This window comes from Bacillus rossius, chromosome 5, assembly GCF_032445375.1.
Source record: "Bacillus rossius redtenbacheri isolate Brsri chromosome 5, Brsri_v3, whole genome shotgun sequence".
Taxonomy (NCBI): Eukaryota; Metazoa; Arthropoda; class Insecta; order Phasmatodea; family Bacillidae; genus Bacillus; species Bacillus rossius.
In genome coordinates, this window is record NC_086333.1 from 60,292,504 (window position 1) to 60,306,552 (window position 14,049).

General features: G+C 34.9%; 1 protein-coding gene across 2 annotated transcripts in view; it reads left to right on the forward strand.

Annotated features, from left to right (window-relative positions):
- LOC134531869 (uncharacterized) overlaps positions 1-14,049 on the forward strand; it is a 73,387-nt gene that overhangs the window by 39,933 nt on the left and 19,405 nt on the right. Inside the window, exons 7-9 of one of the 2 annotated variants that reach the window (XM_063367872.1) lie at positions 7,537-7,614; positions 10,409-10,572; positions 12,465-12,581. In XM_063367872.1, coding sequence (XP_063223942.1) covers positions 7,537-7,614; positions 10,409-10,572; positions 12,465-12,581 — 359 coding nt within the window. The remainder of the gene's footprint in view (positions 1-7,536; positions 7,615-10,408; positions 10,573-12,464; positions 12,582-14,049) is intronic. The other variant, XM_063367873.1, reaches the window with a different exon arrangement.

A 14,049-nucleotide genomic window follows, 5' to 3' on the forward strand; every position in this document is an offset into this window, starting at 1 on the left:
TATTTTATTTTTTCCACAGACGTTGAATGCAAATGTTATGAACGGGAAAAATTACCATAGGGATACATGGAAGTGATCAAGGGAACAATTTTGTGAACTTAATAAGCGGGAAAACGTATAATGTTGTAACGTCTTAAGCAAGTTTTACTGTTTTTAAATTTTGTTACATTACGAGAAACGAACCGTCATCTCATCAGATAAAAATGTTGCTCTGTTTAGTGTGTTAAGATCTTTTTAAGTTTTATCAATTGTTTGTCCCCCTTTTTGTACATCTTAATTAAGCTTACTGAAAGAACCACTTAGCACTCTAATGTAATGAATTAACTTCAAAGTTTGATGGCAGTGGTGATGTAAGTATCACAAGTATTGTAATGCATCTATTCAATTTCATTGTATGAGTGAAGAAAATAACAGGACAGCCTGAACACATGTCATTGTCATTTTTGTTGACATTTGCTAGGCAGTGGAACATACCCATTCCACATTCCCATTGTTAATAAAGGTAATCTCGTCATTTTAAGTTTACTTAACGTGTTTAATTTTGGGCTGGTGACAAAAAATTAAGCTGTATGTCTTGAGTTTTTCTTGGAAAGGTAATTAATTGTTTGGAAATAATTTTTTTCATATAGTTCATGTGTGTACCAAGCCTGTGCTGCCAATTTTATTATATTTCTTTTGTAATCCTTATTGAAATGCACCTGTGTTAAATCCTGTTTTGCTTGCTTTGCTGCATCCCTTTGATTACTGTTTGAATGTAGTGTTTCTTGTAGTTGCAGTGCTGTCCTCTATTCCACAGCTTTATCCTGGACGCACAATATAAAAATATAAACTACTGGGACAACCATAATGAACCAGAAATGGCGAATGTCCAGCATATTATGAATTGGTCTTCCCCATTGTGAGAATCATTCTAAGAACATGCAGATGTTTGTCGCTTGTCGTTCTGGTTGTGGTGCCTTAGGCTTGTTTCTCCGGTGAGAAGCCAGAACCTGCCTGTACAGTAGGACTTGGGAAGAATCTCTCGCCAAATTGGCCACTCTATCTTTCAAGCCCAAAACCATCTTTTAAACATTTTTGTTTAAGTATGGCATATAGGGGAAGATTTACTTTCAACAGATTCAGCCAACAACAAAAAGTATTCAGTCATTGTCATTCTGTACCGTATCTAAAATAGAAAGGGCTTAAATAATTTACTGTGAAAAAAAAATTATTCTGTGCCTGAATAAACATAAGTAACATTTATATCAGTAAGTGCAAAAAATACGAAAACTAGGAAATATACACCCTTTTTTTTTCATATAGAACTAAATAATTTTTAAGACTTTTCAACAAATATAAAATGATTTTCGTGCAAGGTTATAATACTATAATTATTATAATTACTAATGAAAATTATAACTGATTGCCTAAAAAATAAATATTTCTTCATGTGACTGAAATTGCCCATGACTTGATATTCACGTCAAATCTTCCAAACACTAACTTCCCGTAGTTCTTTCTTAAGTCTTACTTCCTTGATACTACTTTATCAGATTTTCTATGACCAAAGGCACCTGAGTGCACTCATTCATAGTCTCCCTAGGTCAAATATTTTTTTGGAATAGCTTTAAATGCTTTGTTTCAATATCTAATGTTAACATGAATACATATTTTAATATGTTTGATTTGCGTAGGCTTATGTGAATATTTACTAAAAACATTGAACAACCAGTGTTGTATGATTATTTTCAGCAGTACGTAACCAACACTTTTGGTAAAAGTCTACATTTAAGTGATCTTAGTACTAAGCCTATACGATACTGAAAAAGGTTTAATATGCAATGGGTCCTTTGTACCTGAAATCACTGAGGCACCACATTTGCACTAGGGTTTTATACCACTTCCCGGCATGACTCTGTTTTTGAAGACAGAGTCGGTATCGTGCATGGTTGGCTACCCACTGTAATTATGTAGATTCTGTCTGTGCGTAACTAACTGTGTGACATAGAACATGATTCCATTCCATAGCGTGGTAATTTCATACTTTATTTGCATTTGGTGTTGTGAGGCATGCTGAAGCCTCAATGGTGATTCACGCGTGGACGAAAACACATTGCTCACTGACATCTACCGTTACTAATAGGAGCACGGCTAACACTTACCTCTTGGTCTCGCCTCTTTATCGGCCTGAAGATTCAAAGTAGCACAGCTGCGTCATCATTATTAGTATCGTCAATTAAACTATTACGCCGCAAATTTTGTTTATTTAATTTTACTTAATGTTAGGGTTATATAAAATACTTTTTCTGGGTTGGTTATTGGAGGGCACGAAATGAAACAACACCCCAATTGTTGAGCCTTAAGTTAATGGCTATAGCGTAGGGCAAAAGTATGTAACTACTCATTACTTAAAATAGTGCTTTTTTTTAAATGTTTTTAATAATAGCTTCGATTAAAAAAAAATCTCAAAATAAGATTATTTACAGGTCCACAACTTCTCATCTGAAATTCTGTTATCAGAAAAGCTCTGAAAACTGAATGTTTTTGCAACTCATTTGCAGTCCAGCATTTAGGTGCAATAAATCGTTATTTTTGTGTAAATGTTCTGCCCAAATATTGTAACAACATAGCTTATCTTCACATTTGTTCATAAATTAATTTTCTGAACAGGAAAATACAAACATGTAGTAGGGTTGTGTGAATATTATTTGGCTTTCTTTTCTAACAAAGAAATTTAAATGTTTTTTAAAAGTATTAATTACAGTTTTTATGAAAGTATAATATCTACTGTCGTATAGGATGACCTCAGATATCAGATGCCCTAAAATGTAAAATAATGAATTTTAGGGTGACAAAAGTAAAATAATCAAATGTAGGGTGACAAATGTAATACGGCCTCAAATATAAAATGATTGTGATTACCATATAACACCATTTTGATTATAAGACTACCTAAAATACAAAATGACCTCCAGTGAGTGAACCTCATATAAAAACCAACTTCAAATGTAAGGCAGACATGGAATAGAAAGGAGATCACAAATGTAAGTTAATTTCGATTATAAGAGGACTTAAGTTTTTAACACACACAGATATGAAATCACTTTGATTGAAAGGTAAATTACTTCAAAACCAGCTAAAAATTGGCCATTCTCACAAGTGTAGTTATATTTGCTTTTCATTCCAGTCTTACATATTTTCATAATTTTTTTATCTGAAAAATAAAGTGCATTATGAATGACTGTGCCATTTACTTTGTGATTTTTCATAATTTTTCTTTCTTTCTTTACTGTGTGATCAGTTAACTGAGTAGACTTAGAAAATATTCTGTATTTAAGTCATATTACATTAGTTTTATGTGTTTTGATTTCATATCCTATGAAAAATTAAACGCACAATTCTGAAAATTTTTATTTAGAGGGGAACATTAATAAAAAAGTTATGTGGCAAGACGACGCCCTTTGCAAGTGCATTATTTCGCTGGAAGGAGTAGATGCGATTAGTTTTTTATTTTCATTTTAATGAAGTTTCTCTGTCATTCAATTTTTGTTTCATTAAAGAGTAGCAGTATTATCACATCCCTCATTTTTAATCAGTGATTACCGTAATAGACTAGCTGTGTTAAAGGAGACAACCACAGGAAAAGAGCATCACTGACAAGCTAGGTCATCTGTTGGGACAAGGGAAAGAATGGAATGATTGTAGAACAAAGAAGTATTTTTTGAGCTAAAATGTAATGGTGCTATAGAACTGTAGCTATATATGTGATGTAGGTATGACTACTTTGGCTACACATTCTGACAGACTTTCAGCATTCTTCCTTGTACCATTATGGTTAGCTGCACACTATGAAACACACATAATTTTTAATTTTTTTTTTTATAATTTCAGTAATTTCCATTTTTTTTTGCAATTTTTATTTATTTTTATAATTTTTTTTGGTGATATATGTGATATATTTCTAATTATGTGTACACTTTAAATCAAGGATTTATTTATTCATAAAAAATGAAATCCAAGATACAATTGATTTGCTGCATTAACATCTCTTTGTTGTAGAATTTTTCACCTAGAATCAAAATTAAACTAATTTTCTTTGGTGAGTCATAATCTTAGATTAATTGGATATTAGTAAGTTAAGTAAATTTTTCAATCAAAGGTCATTGCAAGATTTTCAAAGACCTTTAACTTTGAAATGTTTTGAGTGCAGTTGACTTAACATGTCATGAGAAAAAAAATCCATCTGTTAAATAATTAATATATAGAGTGTTTTACTTAAGTTGAAAAATATAGTTTAATATAATTGAATAGTTGCCAAAAATAATTTTGTATTTTCTGTAAAATCAACATACTATTTGATTATGTTACACATATGTTAAGACAGGCAGGATGAGGTTGATGTAATGGAAGAAAACGGTGAGGGTAAGTAATGGAGGGTAAAATAAATGCTAGAATACGTAAAGTATATTTTTTATTTTAGAAGTGGGAAGTTTTGCTTTAGTGAAGTGGTAAGGTTCATATATGGAAAAGCAAGGAGTGTTAAGTCTACAGTTAAGAATTTAATCTGACTTTAATTTGTCAAAAAAAAATTTATGGGTGGTTTTTAGAATCAAACCTACCCAAGTATAAGTATTTTCACTTAAATCAATTTGTTTGTCGGGTAGCAATTTTATAAAAAAAAAAAGTTGAAGATAAATCAGTTTCGACTATGGTTTTAGTTCTTCAATGTAGAAAAAAAGAAACTATGATAAAATAAACCCTGACAAGACACAAAAACTAACTGTAGACTCCTTACAATAAGAAGAAACTTAAAGCTCTCCAAATTTTTATTGAATTTAGTATAATGCCATTCTTATTTTGCAAATTTTTGTAGCTAAAGGAAATAAATTTTAAAATTTTGAGGTTACAGATGCGTTGATTCCTGTGTCAACATGAAACATAAACCCCATTTGATAAATGCTGCCAATTACTTGAAAAGTGTTCTCTTATTCCGCATTTACTGGAATATAAGACACCAACAATTCTAATAGAATTACCTCTTTTATCCTTTGTTTCTCTAAAAGAAACAGTTTGTCTTGAGTATAGGATGCACTTCAGTTTAATAATATTTCTAAGGTGATTGTTAGATATTTAAAGTAGTTTACTAACTCCTCCATTAGGTCTGTGCTAATACTAGTTTTTTGATGCAAAGTTAATATCAAATAAAATGTTTAAAATATTAAGGAAGTCAAATGAATCATGAATATTGTTCTCATTGAAGCTGTATTATGCTTATTTTATAAAATAGGATTAAATTAAAAAATAATTTTAAGTTTGCAATGTTAGTACTGATTGATTAACCAATTGGGTCTTATGTATTACATCATTCAATAAAAATTATAGAATAACCATACATAATATGAATAGTGAGCATTCATAAAAGGAAACGGAGTGCCACCTTTTGATTGTTAGAAGTAACCAACTTTATTTAAGTAAATCATATACAATAAAAAAAAACAATATTTTTATAAGTTAATTTTAGGTTTCCAATGTTTAAAGCTTTGCAACAAATGTGAAGCTTCACATCAGATGTGAAGCTTTGCATCACACCCAAACCTTCAAATAAAACTATAAAATTTCCTGGTGAAATCAAATTTAATATTAAAAGATTTGATTAATTCGCTTAGTTGAAGCTTAGCATAGGCCTAGCCTCTGCACCACCTAACATGTTCTGTGCAAAGGTTGTACTAAAGCCTGCAAAAGTAAGATGAACCAATTTTATTTAAGTTGCACCCCATTTTAAAATCTCAAAAACTCAATAAACTGGTTGATATTAAATTCAACATAAAATTGTTGAATGTACGATATACCCTAGTTTCCAAGCTGCCCCAGCCGCAAAAAAAAAAAGACCAATCTTTTAATCGAGTTAATTTTTTTTTATTAAAAATTATGTTTCTTGAAACACTCAAAATATGTTTTTCCCCATATGGTAAAAATTATATTGTCAATGGCAGCCAAGAGGCAAAGAAAATGTAACTGCAAGCTACTTTTTAGGTTTGATTTTTTCTGGGGTTAGCCGAGTTGAAACAACACCATGTGAGTCAGAAGTTAGTGAGTTTGGAATGCCTAGTAGCTATGTGGTTCAGCCTCTCTGTCAGCTCATTTGTCGATAAAGGTATTGCGTATTCGTACTGTGCCCATGTGTGAAGTCTTGGGATGTGTTGCAGGTGAAGATAAGGTTTTATGTGTTTGCTTATGCGCAGAAAAGCTTGAAATGATTCCTGTTGTCCAGACTACCTCGGTACTGACTCGCAGCCTATGAATCTTGGTTTAAAGCATCGAGAAGGCGGGGAATGCCGGTTTAGTGCCAAAATATTTTTTATGTGTGTGTTAACCCTGAAAGTAAATCAAACTTACAATTCTGTTTATAAAATTCATTTGGAGATCTCACAAGTTATGCAAATTTTTCCATATTACGTTTGCAATCATGGCCATGGTAACTTTTTTGGCTTAAATTTTTTTTGACTGTGTGAAACATTATACATTAATAATAATGTGTGTTGGAAAGGAGGTTGACAAAATTATTTGCCCTTGTTCTCTTTATTTATCTCGATGGCTCTGTACGTGGGACATGAACATGTCTTATTCACATTCACTTGTCACACTGCAGTGCTTACAACCACTGCCAGTTAGACATGCAACAGCCGTGGGAGTCTGTGCATAAACAACTTGAATGAAGATGCCTGTGCTTTGAATGAATCAGATACTTTTCAGCTATAATTTGCTATTATATATATTTGTTTTTTCACGATAGTGTACTAATGCATGTGACAACTCACCAAATTCACAGTAATATTCACTTTACACAATTCCTAACAAAGCATGATGCATGAAGCCAATAATGAATTTGTATGCATTATTTGCCACATTTCTGTCTTTGTGATGTAACAAGGAAAATTTATTATATGGAAATCTTATCATCTTATCATCATCATCATCATCATCATCATTATCATCATCATCATCATCATCATCATCATCATCATCATCATCATCATCATCCATCACCAATAAAATCATTATCAATCATCCATCATCATCATCATCCATCACCAATCAAATCATTATCAATCATCCATTATCATCATCATCATCATCATCATAAGCATAAGCATCATGAGCATCATAAACTGCTTCCAGCCTGCGGCCGGGTCTGCAAAGTAAAATGCCTCCATCTTCCTCTGTCCTTCACTCTGTTCCAGTCTTCTCCGCTCTCCCCACCTTCTTATTGGTCTTCCTTAAGGTCTTCTTCCTGCATAAACGAATTCATCATTCACATGTCGTAGTCTAATATTTAGAAAAAACAAATTTTCTGTATATTTTTTTATGCTTTCTTGTTTTCCACCTCAGGGCTAAAAACTACAGTTATATTTTGTATTTTTTTTACTGAGTATTATTTAAATTGATCTCCAAGTATATTAATGAATGTATTTTTTTTTGTGTGTGCTGAAACCGTGGGAGAGGCAGTACAGCAAAGCGGAGTTGGCGCTGTGTAATTGGTTTGTGGTTCCGTAACAGGGCAGCTATCGCTCGAAGCAGAAAAGACATGGCTGCAGTATGAGTGCGAGCGGTGGGGACTAAATTTCAACCTAGAAGGTGAGTTTCCCGGCTTTGACCCCCTTCTTGGCTCTTCGTGTGTACTTCTCCGCATGGGTGTCCAAAACAGAGGTCTTAGGGTTTACGGTCTGTCAGGGAGGCTAGGTGTACTACGTGCTTTGATTCTCACCCAGGAAAATTTTACATCATTATTTGAGGTGTTTTGAATATATATACATGTAATTAAATTTGGTGTGTTTCCCTCGCATTTCTCAAGATAAATTATCATCACATGATAACCATCCAAAGATCTGCGAAGGTGCTTGCATGAAATCCACATCATATTACTGTAGGGATTCCAAGTGATAACATCTTTGGGATGTTTTAAGCAGATGCTCGTGATACAGCAGGTAAGTAAATAGCATATGATCAGTGGCGTGAGCAGTGTGCATGTGCTAATATGTATTCAGAAGTGACCATGGCTAATGTTACCGATCATCAGCTAAAGGGAATTTTTTGCATGGCTGAGCCTGTTTGGAAGCAGTGCTGACTGATATTTTAGCTATTTTGTACATTGTGCATCACTGCCCAAAGTGTGCAGATTTCTTTTTTCCGGCTTGCTACTGTTTGTGTAGTACTGCCTGAAGTACTGGCAACATTGTCATGTACTCATTTTATTTTTGTTACAATTCTATTTCTAGCAACAATAATTAAAAAAAAAAAAATTGCTGTGTAATGTTAGTTTTATAGAGTATTGTATTGTGTACGAAGTAGCCTTAGTTGCATGGTTATTATATTTTATTAACTTATTTTAAAGTGACTAGTAGTTCAGTAGTTAATATATTAACAGATTAATCATCATTATTTCCTACGCTCCCAATTTAAAAACCAAAACCTTAAATACGAAGTAAGTACTTTGTCGGGAAGAATCTATTTTATATTTCCTTGTACAAATATTATGTTTAAGAGAATTTTTAGTGAACTTTTTTTTAGAGAAGTTTTATGTTGGCAATATTTGTTGACTTAAATTATTGCCTCTATCAAAGCACACAATTGTTGGGAATGTTTCTCAGGGTAGTAGATATATACTACACAAATAGACCAGTGTATGTGTTGTATAAGAGTCTGCAAGTATTAAAAAAAGTTGAATTTGAATTGAAAATTCAATATTTTTATCAACATTTTAAGTAATTTTTTTTAAATTTTTTTTTAACTTATTTGCAGGCCACTTACGGCCCATGTCAATGTTTCAGCAGTACAAGGTGAACTATGTCTGAGAAAGATGCTTGATGGCATTTTTCTTACTGTTCATGTCTCTTGGAAGCATTTTATAACTAATGCAAGAAGTTAAACATTAGTTTGTTTCAATCAACAAAAAGTAAAGGTTAAAAATATTAAAAAACATTATTCTTGTAAATTAGTTTTGACTTATTAAACATAAATAATAATGTTAATGTTAAAATTTTAATTATTGTATTACTTAATGTTGTACAATTTTTTATTACAACTTTTTAGTTTGAGAAGAGTGTTTTACATACTTTGAAAAATATTGGTTAGCAGATCTAAGGTATTAATGAAAAACATCTTTTATTTGAATGCAAATAATTTGATTTAGGTAACTTTTGTTACAGTGTGAAATAGCGACAAACAAAGTGTAGTAAACATTCATCCAAATGGCTTTGAGGTTACCTTACCGTCTGTATAATACAGTGCAGCTGAGGAAAAAATTGGTGTTTGATTGAAAAAGGGTTGAAACCACTGGTTTAGACTTGAGTAATCTGCTCTCTACCCATCGCCAACCTGAGACTTGCGCACGGCAAATGGGGTAGACTTGTGCATGACAGATGGGGAGAGTAGTAAGGTTTGCTTCAGGCGAATGTGCTGGTCAATACCTATTTCAATTCATGATTTCGTATTGGGAAAACTTTCAAACATTCTATTGCCATGAACAATAATTTGATTATATTGGAAAAGTGATCTTGAACATTTATAAAATGGACACGAGGATAAATTTATCAGGAAAGATTAAAACATCCTAAGATAAATGAGTAAAACCAGCGTCAAAATATAAGTTCCAGGTAGGGCTCTGCGGAGTCTTAAGGCCGCCACTAGTCAAGGGAATTCGAAAGGGCTCAGAGAATTCTTGGAAACGTCATGAGAAATTACTAATTACAGTGAAAATTTAAATCCTCAAATTCACAGTATAGGATAAATGTATTTCCTTAGAGCTACATGTCTGTGTTCACAAACTATGAGAGCAATACCTAACTGTTCAAGCTTCTAGATGTTTATAAAATCATTTAGGTAATGAGAGAAAAATGTGTTTGGGTAGTTATGGACAAACACTTCTCTATTGCACTATTGGAACTGAGTATCATGTTTTGAGATTTAGATTCTGCTAACTTCATGATTTGAAGACAGCAGAGTGCGTTCTATAGCTCAGTACATTTCTGCAATCTGGCACCAGTCTTACTGCTCGTATTCACATGTTTACAAGTGGATTCCAGCTGTTGACCTTGGCTGTCAGGTCACATTACTGCATTGCCGGTGTTTCTAGTTTGCCCAGAGGTAATTGTTACTGTTGGTTTTCATTTCAGTGGATTACATTTCATGAGCATTCTTTTCATAAAGATTTTATCTTATTACTACATTTTAAATACAATAGTCCTGTATGTGTTTATTATTATTATTTTTTTGTTTTTCCATTCAAACTATACTGACGTTCAATAATCCGGCACATCCCAATGTAACGGATGAAAGACCTTTCGCGGTATTTGATATTCTTCCTTGAGTACAAACTCCTAGGAAAGAGGAAACTGGCGGAAGTCGCGACGGGGGACTCGCCTGTTCGCAGCCATGTCGCACCAGGAGGAGAGCCAGTCCACCCCCGCCCTCATCCACGTGCCCGAGGGCTACGACGCGGGGCCGAGCACCTCGCTGGGCATCATCCCGGAGAACAACCTGCTGGAGAGCTACACCCGCCTGTCCATCAGCCTCGAGGAGAACGGCCTGTTCAAGGTGGGAGGTTCCGGGGGAACGCTCGCTGTCCCTCTGTGCTGTGACCCCTCTCTCCCGAACCAACCGAGATGTTGTCCCTCCCTTTGGCCGAGCTCTAATACGAGTTGGCCAGTCTTCAGTCATCTCTCTGGTTATCCCCCCAGCCGTTCCTGTAACATTTTATTTCAGTTAACCCTTTGTTTTGTAGTGGCTTTTCTACGATACCACTTTGAAAAAAATGTTACTATTCGCAATGTTTCAGTGGTATTGCCGAAATACCTCGCGTGAGTAAGCCTTGTGCTGCTATCTGGCGATCCTGACAAGAACAAGCAACATTGGCTGCTTTAATTTTTCCTTCCGCCACGTCTGCTAAAAGTTACACAATAGATTCTAATTAATTTTTAATATATTTCTGTGTGCCTCAAAGGGTTAAAACATTTTTTTATTTTTAATCAAAAAATTGTTTTTGTTTACATGTTTCTAAAATAAAGCCAGTAAGTATTTCCTTCATATAATTTTTGATTTGTAAAATTTTCTCCAACTACCTGGTCCTCGTTATAACCTAGAAGTTTGTTTACACTTAAAACCAAGGTGGCTGCCAAAAAGGATGTGAATGTGTGTGTGTATGTGTGCAGTGGATGAACACTTACATTTTGTTCTCTCTTTCACCTCTTCAAGTTTGGACAACTAGACAGCAAAACAGCTCATTCTGTGAGGTTAAGAGTGGGCAAGAGTGTACAGTCTCGACAAGTTGGGATATGGTTACAGTTCCAACCACTTCGAACCTAACGTAGGTACTTTTTTTGTTTTGATAGCATTTTGCAGTACATGGTTATACATGGACACTTAAGATGATGGGACCTCTTAAGATTACATTGAGCTCCAAACCATTTGGGTACTGATTCAGTGCTCAATAATTTGAGTCGTTGGGATATACCTAGGATGCTCGTCGCATGAAAGTGACACGTTAGCATGGTCACCGTGGGTACCCCTCCCTAGATGTAATGCAAAGGCATCAGAAAAATTAGATTGCCACTCAAAAGTAATTCTTACCTCAGAATTATCATCATCAGTATGCTCTATCAATGTCATTAGAAATAGCGATCAGTTTTTAACAGCTCTAGTGATGGCAGCTTTCTTTCAAGCTGCCATCACTTGCTGTCTCATAGCATCTCGCCATCTGGCACGGCAGAACACTGTCACGACAGACGTGGTTGTGGTTGTAGCAGCTACCTGAAGGTAACACCATTATTTGGCAGTTATGCGAAGGAAAGTTTTGCTTGTGATTCGCCCCGGGGAAATTGTATGGGGCGAAGCTCCCCTTGCTATTCAAAAGTGTCTATGAGCTAGAATGTATTAAAGATCTGTGGAAACCCCATATAATTGTGGGGGGTAAGGGGGGGGGGGGGTGAAAATAGGACTTAGAATAATTTAAATAATTTTCGGTGTGGATTGTGCATAGCTGTGGTGTACGTCATCTATGATATAGCAAGCAGAGTATACCTTTAAGATTCTCCTTCACGTGGTGTATTGTGGACTCATTGCCTGGTTTATAACCAAACAAGTACTGTTTAAGACATGTTCATCATATAAACTTAAAATTCTAACATAGTTAAGGCTCATATAAATTCTGCATTGTGCTAGCCATTTATTTACAGTTTATTTACATTTATAAATGATTTGTTAGTTCAGCAAGACAGGATCTGTAAAAAGTGATTTTGATTCATTAGTGTGGGAATTACTTTAAAACCATTTTCCAGTAGAAGACATGCTTCAAGCAACGCTCAGTTTTTTAGCGATGGCCCTCCCGTGTCCTGCCGTTTCTTGCATTCCACTCGCGGTCCCAGTTGGAGCGTTGTTTCACATGTGTTGACGGTGGGGAGTATCAGCCGAGGGTTGCACCGTGCCGGCAGGGCTCGAGCAAGTCGTCGTCGAGCAGTGCGACCACCAGCCACCACATGACATTGGAGGAGCTGCGCGCCGTCAACCACTACGCAGAGAGCACCAAGAGCCTGTCCTACCTGCCGCAGGTGAGCTCGGCCGTACACGGCGCAGTCCGTAGAGACTCTGCTTCAGTGGCGTAGCCAGAATTTGTGTATGGGGGGTGTTAAAAAGCATGGCCCCACATATTAAAGCAGGGGATCCGGGAGTCCTACCCTGGGAAAATTTGGATTTTAAGGTGTATTATAGTGCTATTTTAGCAGTTTCCGGTACTTATATTTAAATATTGTAATGGTAAAAATTTTATTAATTTTAATATGAAATTTGAGTGATGAATAAGAAATTAGTTAAAGATTTGGTGCTAAGGGGGGGGGGGTTTGAACACCTAAACCCCCCCCCCCCCTTGTTACGCCCCTGCTCTGCTTCAAACATACACATTCAGCACACACAAGCTGCGGAGGAGAAGATGCTTGGGCTCTGACCGGCTAATTTGCCAACACAGCTGTCAAAAACGTGTGTTTGTGGCTGACACATTTGGAATGCTGCGGGGGTTATTATAAAATCTCGCAGCACTTTGTATGTCCAAAAGTTTTAATGCGGTGAATGTTTTATTACAAAATGTTTTTAAATATGTTCTGCATCAAATTACTGCTTCACATTTTATAATTTTAAAGGAAAATGCATCTCTTGGATGTTCTGTTCACGTCAGCTGAATTTGGCAGTTGGTTCGGAAAATTGTACGCCGATGTTGGCCTGTGTGAAGAGGACTAGATTCAGCGCATATCCATTATTAGTCTATGGCAGTGGTTTTCAATTTTTTTTTTAAGTCAGGGTACATTTTTAATCCTACAAATAATTGAAGCTCACCACATACAAATTTCTGAGAAATATGTTTTCATTATTAAGTCAAATATAAGAAAAAAAATGCAATAAAAAAATTAAATAAACCAAAGCTTGAATTTAGTCAGGCTTGTTTACAAACAGTAAATAGTGACTACATCGCCATACTGAACTAAATCACTGTTTAAGGAAAACCTGTAGAATCATTCAAATAACACATAACAATAATTATGCTGTGTTAACAAAAAGAGCAGTATCTCTGTGATGAAATGGAACGAAAGAGTAGCTATATTTATTTCTCTGAAATACAACTGGGTGCATACGGAAATCTTCTAGGGTGCACCAGTGTGCCCAGGTGCCTACTTGAGGACCACAGGTTTATGGTTTTACCAAACCATTGTGTCATTACACTTACCCACGCATGGGTGCACATGTGGGAGCTAGCTCATAGACAATTTCATGGTAATCCATTTTCACGGTAGAGGTAAAGCACTTCTAAACAATGTACTTTTTTTAATACATCACACAAACCATATTTAGATTTTATTAAATATATGCATTAAAATTAAAATAAAGTAACAGAATAAAATTATCTTTAAAACCAATTTTGCATTCCGTAGAACTGAAGGGAAGGGAGGGGATATAAATAACACATCATTAGTATTATTTTGAAAACTTTATTTGAAATTTTAACATTCTGACCAATGATAAAGAGAA